This window comes from Nicotiana attenuata, unplaced genomic scaffold, assembly GCF_001879085.1.
Source record: "Nicotiana attenuata strain UT unplaced genomic scaffold, NIATTr2, whole genome shotgun sequence".
NCBI classification, from domain to species: Eukaryota; Viridiplantae; Streptophyta; class Magnoliopsida; order Solanales; family Solanaceae; genus Nicotiana; species Nicotiana attenuata.
Window position 1 is genome coordinate 62,171 of NW_017673110.1, and position 18,372 is coordinate 80,542.

At 33.8% G+C, this 18,372-nt stretch overlaps 2 protein-coding genes and 1 long non-coding RNA gene across 3 annotated transcripts; 1 reads left to right on the forward strand and 2 right to left on the reverse strand.

Moving 5' to 3' along the window:
• Positions 1 to 4,576: 4,576 nt before the first annotated feature.
• On the reverse strand, positions 4,577 to 5,717 carry LOC109215476. Its single transcript, XR_002066356.1, has 2 exons — positions 5,371 to 5,717; positions 4,577 to 4,673 (listed from the first exon to the last, which is right to left on the reverse strand). It is a non-coding gene; the product is annotated as an uncharacterized LOC109215476 (long non-coding RNA).
• Positions 5,718 to 8,578: 2,861 nt separating this feature from the next.
• Positions 8,579 to 9,106, forward strand: LOC109215475 (glycine-rich cell wall structural protein-like). Its single transcript, XM_019379548.1, has one exon. It carries the CDS (start codon positions 8,579 to 8,581, stop codon positions 9,104 to 9,106), a length of 528 nt encoding a protein of 175 aa, XP_019235093.1.
• A 129-nt stretch (positions 9,107 to 9,235) lies between these two features.
• Positions 9,236 to 13,592, reverse strand: LOC109215479 (acyl-CoA-binding domain-containing protein 3-like). Its single transcript, XM_019379552.1, has 5 exons — positions 12,764 to 13,592; positions 12,041 to 12,143; positions 11,842 to 11,933; positions 11,663 to 11,717; positions 9,236 to 9,491 (listed from the first exon to the last, which is right to left on the reverse strand). Exons 1-5 carry the CDS (start codon positions 13,378 to 13,380, stop codon positions 9,480 to 9,482), a joined length of 879 nt encoding a protein of 292 aa, XP_019235097.1. The 5' UTR covers positions 13,381 to 13,592; the 3' UTR covers positions 9,236 to 9,479.
• Between the last annotated feature and the right edge of the window lie 4,780 nt (positions 13,593 to 18,372).

Here is an 18,372-nt window from a genome sequence, read left to right on the forward strand (position 1 = left end):
ATGGCACTATGTTATAATAACCAAAAAATCTTGGAACAAATGAGGCTGTAATAGGAATGCAGTATGAGAGAGAGGTGTTCTTGATTAGGATAAGAAACCTGTGAACTACATGCTTTGAATGGAGAAATTTTTCTTAGCAATGCTGAAATTAAGGCAGTTTTTTTGAACAGTTTATTTGGAATATTTTTGAAGTTGTAAGTGAATTTATTTCCTTCTTATGGCGAGCTATTGTTTAAATATTTCACCCGAAATTAAGAGAAAAGAGTCGTCCTTCCAACGATATCAATAAAACTGCAACTTTTTTTTTTACAAGAGAGAATATTAGCATGACCCCTGAGCAAGGAAGATAGTACTAAACATAACCCTCAGCAAGGATAATGCGCGTAAATTGAAAAATATTCCAATTTGAAATAAGAAAGATAAATTGAAAGTGTTATGGCCTTGCATTGCTAGTAAGACGACCAATTCAATTCTACAACTGATATTGCTATACCGGTAGATGCTCAAGGAGATGTTCTTTGTAGTAAACCTCAAGATCAAAGTAGCTTTTGTTCAACAACAACAACGACTCGGTGAAATTTTACTAGTGGGGTCTGGAAAGGGTAGTCTATACGCAGACCTGACCCCTACTCCGAACGAGTAGAAATTCTATTTTCGATAGACTCTCGACTTAAAAAGACGAATAAAGTAGTTTTTGTTAGTTTCTAGAATATGATAATTATGTGCGTGTGGATTTGTACACAAAAACAATTGAGTATACGCAGCATATATAAGATCTTTACACATCATTTTCCATATGAGTGGTTTTTTTAAATATATCTTTTTCTCTTTTTGGGATCAAATATAGGAATGGACCGAACGGTAAGTCTATGAAATTGTTGTTCGAGTTGATTTAAAAGAAGGCTTGCGTTATTTAAATTTCTAATTGTGATTTTTTAGAAGAAAGAAGAGAAGGAATTAGGTCATTTCGAAAGAGAAACGAAAAGTGAAATGGATAATATATGTTATAATGCTACTTCACAAAATCCCAATTAATTAAGAAAAAAGACGTAAATATTGGCTGTCACATTAAATTAAAAATTCAGTTGGGAATTTGGGATAAGAAGATCGGATGGTCCAAGCTAGATTTTGTCTAGTGGCGATTTATAGACAACATAATCATTTTCGTACCATAAGGCCAATGACATAATATACCATATTCCACTAAATAAAACTATCATAATTAATTATTATCAGTATCCTGCAGCTTTTTTGCTCAAAGATTTGCTCTATTTATACTTGTTTTCGCATATACATATAGGATCTGAGTTGAGGAAGTGAATTCTGTCGAACTTGCGAGCCCATACTACTAAAATTACTAGAAGAAAAACCAAATTTAACCTTCTTTTCCTAAGCTAAATTATGTAATGTACTTGGGATGTTGGATGAAATTACTAATTTAAGTCGGCGTTTGGACATAAGAATTGTAAAATTCCGAGAAAAAGTGAATTTTTTTAAAAGTGAAAATGGTATTTGAAAATTATAGTTGTGTTTACAACATGAATATAATTTTGGGTTGTTTTTGAATTTTTATGAGTGATCCGACTGAAAATTTTGAAAAATAGACTTTCGAAGTTTTTCAAATTTTCGAAAAGTACCAAAATTCATCTTCAAGTGAAAATTAAAAATTTTATGACTAAACACTGATTTCGAAAAAAAATTAAAAAAAATTTCATGGCCAAACGGGAAAGTCACTAATAATCGAAATAGTTTAGGCGCCTAAAAGAAAAAGCACTAAGATTTTGAGCTAATTTCTGCAATTATTGGTTCATGGAATCCTGCGATCACCTTAATAGTAATTCGGCGCACAAATTGACTCTAAATTCCATGCTATTCTTAGTGAAAGTGAGTTGACAGGAAAACCACTTAATTTTAGTTTATATCTTTATGGCAATTAGCTGGAATGGGCCTACCACTAATAATTGCTGCTGTTATGACAAAATATATTTATTAGTATTTCTTTTTATAGTGTTTTCAAGATGACTAATGGACTATTAATGGCCATTTGTTTTATAATTAGCTAGATGATTGATTGGTCTTTTGACCAAACAGCCAATGGGGATTTTGTCTCATGTTTTACAAAAGTAAAATCTGTCAAATAATTGTAGATTGATTTTGTCCCCGTTCGGCCATAGATTTTGCCAAGTTTTTTCCATTTTTTTTTTAAAAAATATGTTTGTTTATAAATTTTATCCATGTTTTGGCAAATTTGAAAATAAAATTCAAATCTCAAAACTAGCTCTAAACCTGTTTTTGGCCAAAAGTATTTTTGTTTGTTTTTTTAACAATTTTAAAAATTACCCCAAATTATATTTTATGAAAAAACTCACCATCTATTATGAACCAACTAATCCACCAACTAATTACTATCATTTTCTTTTGACTGATGGACCTTGTAATATTATTGTAATTTGACGAACTATAATGGCTAGTAATTGTGTTATTATTAAAATATCAAGTTATGATTTTAGGATAATGTATTACGTAGTTCATTATAAAAATGATAATTTTGTGCCAAACTTACCTATGTTTAGGACTATGGTTTGTGATAATGATAATGAGGGGCATCGATAAAGGTTCTGCATATACAGGATTAACAAGTTTATTTGTTTGGTATTGTTGGGTATTTTTGATAGTTTTTAGAACTTATGTGTATAAGGCACATTTCATATTTTTTTCAAAAGAAAAAAGTGAAATATGGTTTGAAAAATTATATCCAAACAAATTTTCATCTTCAAACTAAACTTTATCCAAATAAAGTTTTTTTAAACAAATTTAAAAATCTATGGCCAAACTCTAATTTAGTATATGCAGTTTCTTCGTGTGGTTTCGAGTGGAAATCATCATCTTGTATGTTCGTTTTGGAGTAATTCTATCAACTTGGTTCATTGAACTTATGGTTAGTGTTGCGGCTATAATAACTAATGAGGAGTCAGTTTATCTGCATGGGAATTATATTATATTATATATATGCTGACAGAGTGATTTTAATTTAACCTGTTACTAGCAAGTTATCTACTTTATATTTTGGATTATCAAATTATGTTTGTTATAAACGGAACGGTTATGATAACTTAACTAGTAAATTAATCCGCGCTTCGCGCGATTTTCTGGAAGGACACAAATGACATTACAAAAATAATTTTTTTTGTGTGAATTTTGTTGAAAAAATGAAGAATCATGAGAAATGGTGAATTACATTCTTATTTGTATAAATCAGGCTACTAATACCAGAATTACATTCTTATTTATATAAATCAGGCTACTAATAGCATACCGATAATAATTTAGCCAAGTAGAACAATGAAAGAAAAGGCACAAATATATTTGCTTCTAAAGCTTGTTGAATGAGAATTTACTATATAATTCGAATAAAACTATTTCATGTCACACTATATCACCATTCAGTACTTCAAAGTTACCATCAAATGCGCTTGACAGTGACGTCTCTTCGGAAGTCTTAAGTTTACATTGAGTCCTTGAATATAACAACAACGAAAAAAGTAAAAAATTTATTGATTGAAAAGAAAATAAAAAAAAAGGGTTAGTTACCCCAAAAATGGTTATCACGTATTAGGGGAAAATCAAAAGTTTAGTGAGCGGAAAGAAAAGTAGAGTTTCTAGTAATATTACATCTCATTTAATAGTGAATTTATTTTGAATATTTTCCTCATAATTTGTTCTAAGAAATGTTCTCAAGTAAAAGGGATTAGGTTTCAATTAATATTTACTTTAGTTCTTCTAGGACAATAGAAGGCAAAGTTAATTATTTTCCACTAGTTTTAGAACTGCATTAACCATTTCTAGTAACTTTATAAATAGTATAATAATATTTTTATTATATTACATTGTAGCAGATATATTTGGTTAAATTTTCTCAAATAGTAATTCCGATGTATAAATTAATTTATATGCTTTTGAGTAAATGAATTTTTAATGGACATCTTGTTATTTGATTTTCTTCTTTTTATTTGAAATCCAATTTTTATACATACAATATAAGATGTATAAAAGAAAAACGAAACTAATCGAAGTAGAAAAACGAATTAATCAAAGTAGGAAAAAAATATAAGAACAAACAATGCCAACTTTTCGTGTTTAAAGACAGAATTGAACTAAAAAAATTCATGTTGTACTTTCAAATTTCTTTTTTTTATTTGAAATCTAATTTTTATAAGCGTAATATAAGATGTGATTTCGTTATCTCAAGTTTTCAATTTTTTAAAGGAAAACAAAATTCAAAGTAAAAAAGAATAAAAGAACAAACAATGCCAAGTTTCTATGTTAAGACTGAATCAAATTAAAAAAAAAAGTTCATGTTGTAGTTTTTAATTTCACCTTTGTGCTATTCTTTATTTCCATTTTTTCAGCTCCCCACCCCCTAGTTGTTATACACTCCTCATACGCCTTAATCACGTTTTGGATCCTTCCAGACCAATCTTTCATCAATTTGCCACCTCTTGGCAAAGTAGGCTGATGGGCAAGCCCCCTCCTGTAGCAATGGTGTGGGGCGTCAGAGGCTCTTCTTCAACCCCAGGATGTGATGAGTCGACATCGAGGTGCCAAACGACTCCGTCGATAAGAGCTCTTGGGAGTCATGTGAAAAACACGATCGCCTGCCAGTGGAAGGTTTTCTGCGTTCAGTCAATCAAAAAGTTAAAATTTTACCACTTTATTATGATAATAACTAAACTTTTTCTGCCTTGTAGCTAGTACTAATAGAAGTGTATGATAAATATATTTTAAATTCTTCACATTCTATTCATTCATCATAATATTACTGCATGAACCCGCCAAGGTATTACTATAAACTATGCATTACTCGAATTTATTTTGTAGAGACAAAAACTTCGTTTACTAACTGAAAAATCAAGCAAGAAAAGAGATGGGAAAGGGAGAAAACTAATAAACTACTTAATATTCTTTTCTATTTCTTGTGGAATTAGACTTGTATGTGAAGCGTGTTTTTATTTTCTCACAAGCAAATTCAGCATAACCAAAACTCCGCTCAAAAATCCCAAATTTCAAAAACAGCTACTAACAATATACTTCAAAAATCAAAAATAATCCAAAATGCCAACAAAATTAACCTTCAAAGACAACCAAACATAAAATTTAAGCAATGAAATTACAATAAGTATAACACCAGAGACTAACATGCTAAGCACAATAAATATTTCAATTTTCAACAATTCGAGGAGAAAAAGGCCTCAAACACAAAGGGCAATACTTCCAACTAACATCAATGAAAATAGAAAAAGAAAAATGTTAAAAGCAAAAAAAAAAAAAAAGGTAAAATGAGGGGAGAAGGCAAAAAGCTGATGGCAGCACCAAAAAATAATCTTTGAGATGCATCTTCAAGCCTTTGGCTTTTTCTCCGCCATAGTTTTATCATCGGAGGGTTTCCCAACACTGGTTTCTTCTCAGTCTTATGCCTGCCCTTAGGGCTTTGGATTTTATAAAGCCAAATAAAAAAATATTCTAAGAAAATGGATACAGGGATTTGAGGAAAAGAAATAAATGCAGTAATAATGAGGGGGAGAAAACGGAAGAGAAGTAAGGAAAAGATGAATTTGAAGAAAGGGAGTAAATAGAGTAATAATGAGCATAAAGAAAACGGAAGAAAGAGAGATGAAATAGATTTGATGAATAGCAATAAAAGGAGTAAGAATGACAAAGAGATTTTTTGCATTTTTTTTGACAGAAAATAAGAAAAAAGTTCAAAATCTGAGAAAAAGATAAGCTATCATATTGGTTAAAGAAGTATGCCACGTTACCTTTTCTATTCCCCAACTTTATATTTATATATAGATTTGATGGTGTAAGAGAATATTATGTATTGTTAGTACACAAAACTTAGCTCATCATTTTATGAAAAAGTTACACGAGACAACAAACATATAGACTATATTTACCATTCGTAACTATAATTTCAGATAATTATTATTTGTAGTTATATTTATAACAAATCCACCTGTAGTACTGAAACAAGAGATCAATTGTTTTCAACTGAAATATGAGAGCAACTAGCTCTCGTAGCTTTAAAACATTTTATTTTTCTGTATTTTTGTATTTCGGCTTGGTTATATTCGTTGCGCAGATGAATACAGTTGAAACATACTGTATTCGTTGCTTGTCTGAATATAAGTGATACAAGAGGGTAAGAATTAAACAGTAGCTACGAATGATAATTAGGAAAACTATAATTAGGTATGGTAATTTGGCTCGAAACGGTAGTACTTTATGAAAATTCCTCCAATTTTATAAAGTTTCAGTCTTGTAACGTTATTAGTAAATTTTTCTCTTTTTTTTTTTTAAACTTCTAAAGATGGCCGACCATTTTTAGAAATTATGAGAATTAAGTTGCTTTACAATAAATCGTGATACTAATTGCCAGCAATAATGAGATTGATAACAATTGGTGAACTGCTGAGCCCAGCTTCAATTCGTTGGATTATTATAACCATATGCTATATATATTACATATATCATTTTCATGTTGTAATCACTCTCGTTTTCAACTTTAACAGTGACAACTGCCAAACAAAAATATGTTTCTGAATCTGATTGGTCATACGTTTGGAATTTGATTAATCTACTCTCAGCCTCAAGTGCATATAACTTTGTTTACCTCAAAAATACGAATAACAATTAAATTTAATTTGTGGTTTTAAAGATATGCCATTTAGTTCAATACCAATATAGTTAAGGAATATGAAGTAGAAATGAAAAAGATAAGTGAATCAAACCAATGTTACTTGACAGTAATGACCTCGAGATGGGCTAAGAGCAATAAAGTAAGAAAAGTAAAGCAAGACAACAAAGCTAAAGGACAATGCAGATGAACAATAAACAAAAAGTAGAGAGTATATTCTTTTTTCAGTGATTGTGTATTACAAATGATTGGGGCCCCCCTTTATATAATAGGGGAATCCTAAATATGGAATATTTCTATTTACAGTAGGGAATATTCCTGATACAGCTGTCTAACCGCCTAGTACGGAATCGTAGTATCATATTCCGGGATTTGCGCCATGATTTTGGGGACGTGGCAGGAAACTAGCTCATTCTGTTACAAATCCATAACGGTACTATTTCGGGGTCGAGCACACTTGGCCTCGGTATTCCTCGAACTCCTATCCGGGCATTGCACTCTGTCTTCGAGCTCGAGTCTGGTCCGCCGGGCTCGAACTCGACTTTGCCCGGACTCGGGCTTAAGACGGACCCTCGAGTTTATAAATCGGAGGCATATGATTTTGACCGTATATAAACTTTAAAAGCTTTAAAATAGTAGTACACTTTTTTCTCGCTGATCGAGCAAAAAACAAACCTATGTAAATAGTTCAGTCTGATAAAAGCCTATTATCTTGGACTTGATCGTGCCCTTTGGGTCGGTCAGGCTCATGTGACATTCGACGTCAATGACGAATGCTGCCCCCCCCAAACCCAAACCACACACACAAAAAAACCCAAAAGGTTGTACATTTTATGTAGAATTTATGGGGTTTAAGCACTGTTAATAAGTATTTTCACTTGAATTAATAGGCTGAGTCGCTGAGACATCAAAATGGTCCACGTAATTAAATGGAATGTGGTTGAGTTTGGTAGGGAAGTTCATTGGTCATTTCTTTGTCCAATTTGTAGGTCATAATTAATTGCTGAAAAAGCGTGTTGTGAACATCTTATGATGTGAGCTGAGCACTACATGCTGGGTCTCAAATTTCTTTCTGTCAACTATCTCAACTAACATAGAAATCCAGTATTAATACGTACTTTGGAATATCTTCCGTGTACACATTGTGATTAGCTCAACTCAGAGATAGTACTATACACATTCTTTTTTTGACTTTTAAATGCAACAATTCGATGTTTACTAAGGTGATGTAATAGATAAAAAGTAGGGACCTACCCAAAACAGTGTATGTTCAACAGTTCTTGGTAAGTCAATATGTTGACTTATGGGCTAGCTCATTGAGCCAACTTTTTTGAAGCCTAGAGTGATGATCATCAGAGGCAGATTCAAGATTTTAAACCGATTGAGTTCGAAATGCTATGTACTCACCGGCCACCGCTCCTTTGCAATATTTGATATGATGTTAATATAAGTATTTACTTTTTGAATGATTTTTAACTTGATACAGGGGAAGGAGCTGATAGAGATTCATGTTTCCCCCACTTTCTTCCACGTAAAATTTGCAGTCTTGAACTGCATCATGCAATTATCAATGATCATAAATCATGCAAATTGGCTTGATTACCTATTCTCCATCATACTCAAATGCTTGCACAGATTTCTCATACTTATCTGCATATTTATATCTTAGTGAAGAGAGCAGCCACCAACAAAAGCCAACAATATCTACTTTCTTTTCTATCCTCACCCTAAGTTCTTTGCATAACTAATGCACTGTATTCTTTATGTTTTTCTATTTCTCCAAAAGGCCTTTTTAATATAGCTTCCTCATACTTCAATTTTTTCTTGTTAAGTGACCTTATTCACAATCAAAATTGTTGTGCAAATAAACATAAGAGAAGCAATATGGGAGAGGGCAAAGTCTTCGTATGGAGTCTCAGTTTCTTGAGTTTGCTATGTGTTGGGCTTTATGGGTGTGTTCAGGTTGAATCAATCCGAGAAGGGAAGTTTTTAACTTCTCAGACTAATAGAATGGATAAGGCTGCCAATGTAGTACTTACAACAGGTGGTTATGGGAAAGGTATTGGAGGTGGCATTGGTGGAGGCGGAGGTGGTAGGGGAGGGTTAGGATATGGTTTTGGAGGCAATAATGGGGGCGGATGTGGAGGTGTTGGTGAAGGGATAGGAGGAGGTGGTGGTTTAGGCTATGGCGCTGGTGGTGGAAATGGTAACTGTGGGATGGGTGGAGGATCAGGCAATGGCCAAGGTAGTCCTTATGGTGGAGGTAGCGGTAATGAAGGTGGATTTGGCGGTGGTTTTGGTGGCGGAAATGGTAATGGTGGTGGCTTTGGTGGAGGAAATGGTGGCGGATATCCAGGTTATGGTGGTGGCGGGCAGTCTAAGTTTCCGCTAGTGGCTGCAGGTAGGAACTAATGTAGTAGTATGCTAGTGTTAATTAACTACATTAGAGATTTCTTAAGTAAAAATAAGGACAATGTTGTACAACTAGTTTACCTTTTAAGCTATGTAAGCAGCAAAGCAGGTCCAGAACCAAAAAGGGTATAATAATAAAAACCAAAGAGATTCTTATTTACTTCATATAATAAAAAGCCACTGAAACAAAGAGATCATTGTTTATCTAAATACAGTGTCATTTTTATTCAGTGGAAATAGCTATTTACATATGCAATGTAGATGCATAATCCAATAAGGAAACATTAGGGAGCGAACCAAGTTGTGTTATGAACTGCAAAGACCTCAAAATCTTGAAGCAGTAATTGCAGTACACCTGCTGTTTGAGTTCTTCTCATTCTTTATCCTGAAAGGAACATATGACAACAGCTATAAAGCAGTTTTAACTGCTGCAACTAGCTACCAATTTCTTCAAACAGAACATATTCTACATGCCTAATAATATCGAAAGACGACATCTGAGTTACTAAAGAACTAACTTTTAAAAGCATTAGGATACATACAAAATAACATTAGCTCACATATTTTATAATTGTGAAAAGAACCGATGTCCAATCTTAGAGAAAGAGCAGATCGATATATATCTTCTGCACGAAACAAAGCTTTTAATTTCTTTTAATAAAGTCTGCATGCATCATAGTCCCCACGACATTTACACCCCCGACACTTCCTTGATCAGATTTTGAAGCCACCTTTAAAACTTTGAGAACATTAGCATCATTGTCCTATCACTAGCCGTCGCAGCTATCAGTTGTGTTAAGTATTAACCACATTCTCCCGTTCATCAGCTTCACATTTAAGATTTAACTCGAGCATTCAGGGGAAGTCCTATATACACCAGTTTGGATCAAAGTTCTATCCCTACCCTTTGTATAGGCATTATCTTGCAAAGCATATATGTCTGTTTCAGAGGAAAACTGAATTTTGCTGGACAAAAATTTTGTTCTCATACTTTAGAGCTACTTAGTTTTCTAATGAACTTATCTTTCGAATCATGGTGGATAGTAAATTGGCTTTCTAGATTCTGGTCTTTCTCTCTATTTCCCTTTTTCCCAAATCTATTACCACTTTTCCGTTACAGACTGATTTTGATGGAGATTATGAAACACTAAAAATTGAAAAAAAAAATGGTATAAAAGATGGAAGTCGCGAAAATATTCATCCAGAAAGATAACGAGAGACATTGCGATCACATAGTCAAGCATTCTCCTTCCTCAGCCAACCAAGATACAAAAGCAAAAACAGGATTTCATGTTTTCTCTCAGGTACTTGTATGAGTTTCTTATCAGCAATTCAAGATATAAACGGATGGATTTTTGATCTGACAGTAAAGATGAATAATTTACATAGTCGGTTCCTACAGTTACCAGTAATTTAACAGATGAAGCCATTATAGATGAAAAGGAGCCAATTTATAAAGTTATTTAATTTTCAAACAACTCCATGTACCGGGCCTGAATGAAAATGAAAAATGAAGCAACTCTTTTGAGCTGTCATATATTCCAAAAAGCTTCGAATATCAGGCCAGAGTTGAAGATGGACAACATTCAAGTGTAAATAACCACTCAAGGAGAGGAAGCATAGACCATGGTTGAAAATGGATACCAGTCTACTGTACACTGGCTTAAGCACTGATTTAACGGCGCGAAGTGATACGATTTGTGAGATAAGGCATATTGTTGCAAGAATCCAACAACAGTCTACACTAATGTAATTTTTCGTGATGAGCTTAAGACAACACAGCCTCAAGTAGACAGAATGTTCTGGATTGATATTCTTTGAGATGCAATTAAAGCCCCAAACATTGAATAAAGTATGACTGATTAAAGTTCCTCATAAACAAGAGGACAAATCTCAAAAACTTGGACTAGGTTTCTCTGTAACATCCCAGACTTTAGACAGAGTCCCACATCGACAAAAACACAAGAGGGATGCTGGGTATATAAGTTAACAAGCCTTAGACTCTAGTGACGCGTTTTAAACCCGTAAGGGCCTAGGCCAGAGCGGACAATATCACTAGCAGGCTGGGCTATTACATTGTCCTAACAGGATATTTGAGTGAAGACTGCAAATTGGAAGTCTGCAGCCTTCTAGCATTTGAAAATTCAATAATAAAGGCTAACAAGGCAATTTAACTTTTAACTACTGAAAGAAAACTGTGAGAAGGACAAGAAGAAACTTCACAGAATCCGGCATTTAACAACAGCAAATATTTTTTAAACCCAGACTAGTCAGTATCCTAGAAGTGACAATTTACATAGTAAAACTTGCAATAATCCAAGAAAAGTTTGGTCATGTAGAGTGATTTTTCTTTTTTAAATATTTTCACTAGTTTTTTAAGTTTAAATATTCAATCTACAGCAGGGTTGAGGGCCAAGTTTCAACAGCATGGAACATAGCTCCTTTGGATTCCTTAAACAAGTGAACACCACAGCTAGAAAGCTTCAGAATTTAATCGCTTTAACAAATTATGCAGCACTACAGAATAAAAATGAGTTATAAAAGAATATCAATCACCTTTTCACCTCCAGCAAAATCAACTCCCTCTGCAGCATGGTTCATTTCCTGTGTCCTGTAAATACATGCAAAAGCTAGTGAAGAAGGCAAGATGAGCAAAAATAATCAAGAGTCGACAGAAACAAAATGAACTATTGAAAATCACGGAGGACATAATGAGGAAAGGGTTTTAGAACTACCTTTCATCTTTGCTTATATCATTAAAAGAATCTTGAGCGGAATCTTGATCTCCAGGCACTTTAGTTTCCGAAGACCCTACTTCACTAGCCTCCTGCATAGCAAACCATTAGGAGTGAGCATTTCACTTCTGCAGTGACAGTTCATGAAAATCTATGAGTAATATATCCAAAAGAAAGAACTTAAGGGAAAATTTACAACCTTATTATGATGCGTCCATCCGGGAACATGGTCTGACAAAAGCTTAATATACTGCTCCATAGCCACCTCCGGATTCATGCTTCCCGTTCTTTGCCATGCATTCCTTGCACAATGGAATTATTGTCCTCCATCACTTACAGATAGCAGCTTTCATTCCTGTTGTATAACTAGCTATCAAACTACACCCTGAAAGTAGTTTGAAGGTCTGTCCTTTACTTCTTATTCTATTTACTCTAGGTATCTTATTCTAACACAATTTTCTTATGATATAACCGTGTTACTTATCATCCTCAGTTTCCTGCCTCCTTCCTCTAAATCTCACTATGAAATTCAGGCTATACAAATCTACTAGTTTTAAGTCAAACTATCTTAGACACAAGAGATTCATTAAAAAAAAGCAAAGAAGAAATGCTACTATGCAAGGGAAAAACTACATTAGGTAATAGATTCAAGGAATCGAATTGTGATTGATTACACTTTCTGTCTATAGAACTATATGTGAGTTGATGATTTATCATCCCCATTTTTAGCAGCATTCCTTTGGTTCTATTCATCCAATGATCTCTAAAGTCGAAACCTCACTCGACCAATGCAAGCACTTGCTACACAAACTTTACTTTTTTCATTCAAGCAAATCAACAAACAATTGAAAAACTTATGCAACTGAACTAGAGTTCCAACAATTTGCTAAAGCTCATATTGTTCAGAGTAAAAGATCAATACCATTTGGCGCGAGCAAAGACTTTCAATGCCATTGGTTGAGGCTCATAACAAGGTCCTTCCATTGCAATTTTCTGAAGTCCAAACAACTGCATCATCAATTCACTCCCTAAATTCTCCTTCCCTTTTCCCATATCCACAAAGTTTACAGCTTTAACAAATTCTTCCTCTAATTCACTTCTCTCAATTCCCTCCCAATCATCATCACCATCTCTCTTCTCATTTTCAATCACTCCAACATTTTCAACAATCTTTTCTCCCTTAAATTCATCACTTTTCTTTAAAATATCCTCATTTTTTTCCTCAACAAACACTTCCTCTGAATCTACTTTCTTTTCTCCACCATTTTCAGACTGATCAACTACACCTCCAACTTTACATGCCATTAATTCAATATGATCAACATTTTTAACAACTTCTTTTTCAACAAATTTGACTCTTTTCTTGCTTTTTCTACTCTTGACAACCAACCCTTTTGTAATCTTGGCTTCTTCAACAACAGTTTTCTCTTTGTCAATCTTTTCATTGTTTAACACTGCAAGTGAAATAAATTTCACAATTATGCAAGAAAATACAAGAGCTGCCATAGCAGTTACAAAGAATTCTTGAAAAAGATCCATTTTTTTTCTTTCCCAAATGATCAAAGATTGTTGAGATAATAATAAGAAGAAGAGTTCAACTTAGAAATGAATTTTGAAAGGATATGAATGGTTAGGAAAATGTGGGAAAGAATTAATGATGTGGAATATTACTATGCTTAAGTAATTTTCATACTATAATATGGGGAAGTTATTAATCAGAAACGGATATTTGAAACTTAGAGTAAAGTATATTCGGTTTTTCTGTTTCTATGATTAGAATTAATTAGGAGTATTACTTTTTTGTTTCTTATCTAAAAATTGCGTACACTAATTTTTTTGGTGGGTCCCAAAACATTGGCATCTTTATTTGGGGATTGGTTATGTTGAGAAAAAGCGTTAAGGTAGGGCCCATCCTACACGTTTGTTCATGTGTTTCCGCCTATCTTATCGTCTCCTCCCATTTCTGACGTGCCCTCTTCAAGTCAAACTTTTATCCTTTTTTTTTTGAATAATATTTTTTGGTATTTAATTGGAGAGGTCCAAAATATTTTTTTTGAAGAATGTTTAATATGAAATGATACAAATTTCATCACATGTATATTGAAAATTTGATCAAATTTTTTAGTGTTTTAAAGATTTCTCATAATGCCTAATATTAGTCGGAGCAAATAATTTGGAGTATGAATTAATGTACCAAAAGGGAAACGTTTTCAATCTATAAGCGATGGAAGAAACTTCAAATATATTTCTGTAATAGAATAATAAAAGTAGAAGAATAATACTGCAGAGAAAGAGAGAGTAATTCTTATTGAATTTTGGGATGATTTACAATGGGCTAAGATCCCTCTATTTATAGGGGAGAAATGACTTTGCCACAAAGTAAAACTCTCAAAAAAAAAAAAATTCACTATAATTACGATTTTATTTATAACACTACCCCTTGAATGTCTACTCAATAAGTAATGTGCCTCGTTAAAACCTTAACTAAAATAAAATCCAATGGAAAAAAAATCTAGTAAAGGAAAAAGAGTACACATATCTAACAATACGCCTTTTGGTTGCCTCATTAAAAACCTTGCAAGGAAAACCCAGTGGGACAAAATCTTATAAGGAAAAAAGAATACAACACGTATTAAACTCTCCCTAATGAGAGCATCAATTCACATCCTTGAGCCTTTGCATCCCAATCTTGTGCACTAGCTTCTTGAAGGTTGATGTCGGTAGAGATTTTGTGAACAAATCAGCCATATTATCACTTGAACGAATTTATTGCACATTGATATCAGCATTCTTTTGAAGATGATGTGTGCAAAATAACTTTGGTGAAATGTGCTTTGTCCTATCTCCTTTTATGAATCCTCTCTTCAATTGGGCTATGCATGCTGCATTGTCTTCATACAAAATCGTGGGTAATTTGTCACATTTCAAACCACATTTGTCTCGAATAAGATGTATTATAGACCTCAACCACACACATTCTCGATTTGCTTCATGAATAGCAATTATCTCAGCATGATTAGATGAAGTAGCCACAATTGATTGCTTAGTCGATCGCCAAGATATGGCAGTGCCTCCACATGTAAACATATAGCCTGTTTGAGATCGAGCCTTGTGTGGGTCATATAAATAACCAACATCGGCATAACCAACAAGATCGGAACTACAATTATTGCCGTAAAATAAGCCCGTATCGGTAGTCCCTTTTAGATACCGGAATATGTGTTTGATTCCATTCCAATGTCTCCTCGTGGGAGCAGAGCTATATCTTGCTAAGACATTAACTAAAAAAGTTATGTCAGGCCTTGTAGTATTAGCAAGATACATTAGTGCACCAATTGCACTAAGATATGGTACTTCAGGACCAAGTAGCTCTTCATTCTCTTCTTGAGGTCGGAATGGATCCTTATTCACATCAAGTGATCGAACAACCATCGGATTACTTAATGGATGTGCTCCATCCATGTAAAACTGTTTCAATACCTTTTCTATGTAGGTAGATTGATGAACAAAAATTCCGTTCGCCATATGTTCAATTTGCAAACCGAGACATAATTTTGTCTTTCCGAGATCTTTCATCTCGAATTCTTTCTTTAAATAATCAATTGCCTTTTGGAGTTCTATAGGAGTTCCAATAAGGTTTATGTCATTAACATATACGGCAAGTACAACAAATTCCGATGTTGTTTTCTTTATAAAAACACATGGACAAATGGCATCATTTATATAACCTTCCATTAATAAATACTCACTAAGACGATTATACCACATACGTCCTGATTTCTTTAGACCATACAAAGATCTTTGCAATTTGATTGAAAACATTTTCCGAGACTTTGAATTATGTACGTTAGGCATTTTAAATCCACCGGGAATTTTCATGTATATCTCATAATCAAGTGAGCCATAAAGGTAGGCAGTAACCACATCCATTAAATGCATGTCAAGCTTTTCATGAACAATAAAACTAATGAGATAACAGAACGTTATAGCATCCTAACGGGTGAATATGTCTCTTCATAATCGACACCAGGCTTTTGTGAAAATCCTTGTGCAACAAGGTGTGCCTTATATCTTTGTACCTTATTTTTCTCATTCCTCTTGTGTATAAAGATCCATTTATAGCCAACAGGCTTAACACCATTAGGTGTTTGGACTACAGGCACAAAAGCTTCACATTTTGCAAGTGAATTCAACTCTGATTGGATTGTTTCTTGCCATTTTGGCCAATCACGTCTTTGTCTACATTCTCCAACGGATTGAGGTTCAAGATCCTCACTATCTTGCATAATGCTAGATGCAACATTATATGCAAAGACATAATCCACCGCTATATCCAATCAATTCAAATTTGTCTCAATATCGATTGGATTTATTGATAGTTCCTATCTTTCTTGAGTCTCAGGCTCAGTGATTTCCTCATGAATCTCAGGATTGGTTAAATCGTGGATTTCTTCATGAGACTCTTTCGTAGTGTCATCTTGATCATTTATTTTCTTTTTTCTAGGATTTCGATCCTTAGAACCTAATGGTCTGCCACGTTTTAGGCCTGCTTTTGACTCATTAGCTATGACACTAGGAGATTGTCCAATAGGGACATAAATACGGATTGGAACATTCTCTGCAGGGATATGTGATTTTGTTATCCTTTTCAGATCCGTAAATTCATCTGGCATTTGATTTGCTATTTTTTGCAAATGAATAATCTTTTGCACCTCTTTTTCACAAATAGAGGCACGTGGATCAAGATGAGACAATGATGGATTTTTCCACAAAATTTTCCGTTTGGTTTCACCATTTTCTTCACCTAATTTTGGGATACGTGTCTCATCGAATCGATAGTCTGCAAATCGTGCAGTGAACAAATCCCCCGTTAATGTTTCGAGGTAGCGAATAATTGAGGGCGATTCAAACCCAATATATATTCCTAACCTTCTTAGGGGACCCATTTATGTGCGATATGGCGGTGCTACAGGCACATATACTGCGCATCCAAAAATTCTTTAAATGGGATATATTAGGTTCATGACCCAAAACTAATTGTAACGGGGAATATTTATGATAATTTGTCGGTCTGAGACGAACTAGCATTGCTGCATGCAAAATGGCATGACCCCAAACAGAAGTGGGCAGCCTCGTTTTCATGAGTAACGGTCTTGCTATCAATTGCAGACGTTTAATTAAAGACTCTGCAAGGCCATTTTGAGTGTGAACATGAGCTACAGGATGTTCCACTTTTATCACAATTGATAAGCAATAATCATTAAATGCTTGGGATGAAAACTCAGCAGCATTATCAAGTCTAATAGACCTAATTAGATTATCGGGCAATTGCGCCTGTAATCGAATTATTTGTGCCATTAATTTTGCAAACGCGAGTTTGCGAGATGATAATATGCACACATGATACCATCTAGATGATGCATCTATTAAGACCATAAAATATCTAAACGACCCACTAGGTGGGTGGATAGGTCCACAAACGTCCCTTTGTATACGTTCCAAAAATGCAGGGGACTCAATTCCAACCTTTGTTGATGATGGTCTAATAATTAACTTGCCTTGATAACAATAAGTGCAAGGAAATTCATTATTTAAAAGAATCTTTAAATTCTTTAATGGATGCCCATTTGAGTTTTCTATAATCCGTCTCATAATAATTGATCCAGGGTGTCCCAATCGATTATGCCAAAGTACAAAAGTATTGAAATCGGTTACCTTTTGGTTTACAATAGAATGTGCCTCAATTGCACTAATTCTTGTCCAATACAGGCCACAAGATAAAGATAGGAATTTCTTAATTACCCTTTTCTGGCTAGAGACATTCTTGGTAATGATGAGATAATTATTCTCATCTATTGTCTCAATATGATATCCATTTCGGCGGATATCTTTAAAACTCAACAAGTTCCTCTTGGACTTGGAGGAGAACATTTCATTCTCTATGATAGGTATTGTTCCCTTAGGCAGAGTTGTAGTAGCTCTTCCAGAGCCTTCAATTAATTTACTACTACCAGAAATTGTAGTAACATCTGCCTTACACATACTTAAATGAGAAATATTTCTTTTCTTTGAATATTGTATATGTCGTACATGAATCAACTACACAAATATTTTTACAATTGAACTTTGATCCAAATTTTCTTTGAGAGATATCCATATTTTCTTCACATGGTTTGACATACAAACGAAATATACAAATAAACATTAATATTTTCAGAGAAAAAGGAGAAGAAACAAAGTTAAGTCTATAATTGCTCGCGAATGAACAAAAGAAATATACATGCATGACATGCGATCAATGTATGATCTTAGATTCATAAATCAGAGCTTAAATAAAATGGTAATCCTAACGTAAGGAGCAATTTATGATTTCTCTGTATCACACAAAGGTAATGGTATTCTCATTCTTCTAATGTAGAATAACAATTATTTACAGAAAATACAAAAAGAAGGTTTCAGTACTATATATTCCAGTAACAAAGGCATATTGAAAGTCGTTCCCCGCTCTAATGTTCAGGAAAAAAATCAATC

Bases quoted from the DNA above. Each gene is read 5' to 3' on its own strand.
- LOC109215475 (XM_019379548.1), top strand. From the start codon at position 8,579: ATGGGAGAGGGCAAAGTCTTCGTATGGAGTCTCAGTTTCTTGAGTTTG.
- LOC109215479 (XM_019379552.1), bottom strand. From the start codon at position 13,380: ATGGATCTTTTTCAAGAATTCTTTGTAACTGCTATGGCAGCTCTTGTA. The intron at 12,144-12,763 runs GTATTGATCTTT...CCATTGTGCAAG, and splicing joins GTCTTTGCTCGCGCCAAATG to GAATGCATGGCAAAGAACGG. The intron at 11,934-12,040 runs GTTGTAAATTTT...TTTGCTATGCAG, and splicing joins GATGGACGCATCATAATAAG to GAGGCTAGTGAAGTAGGGTC.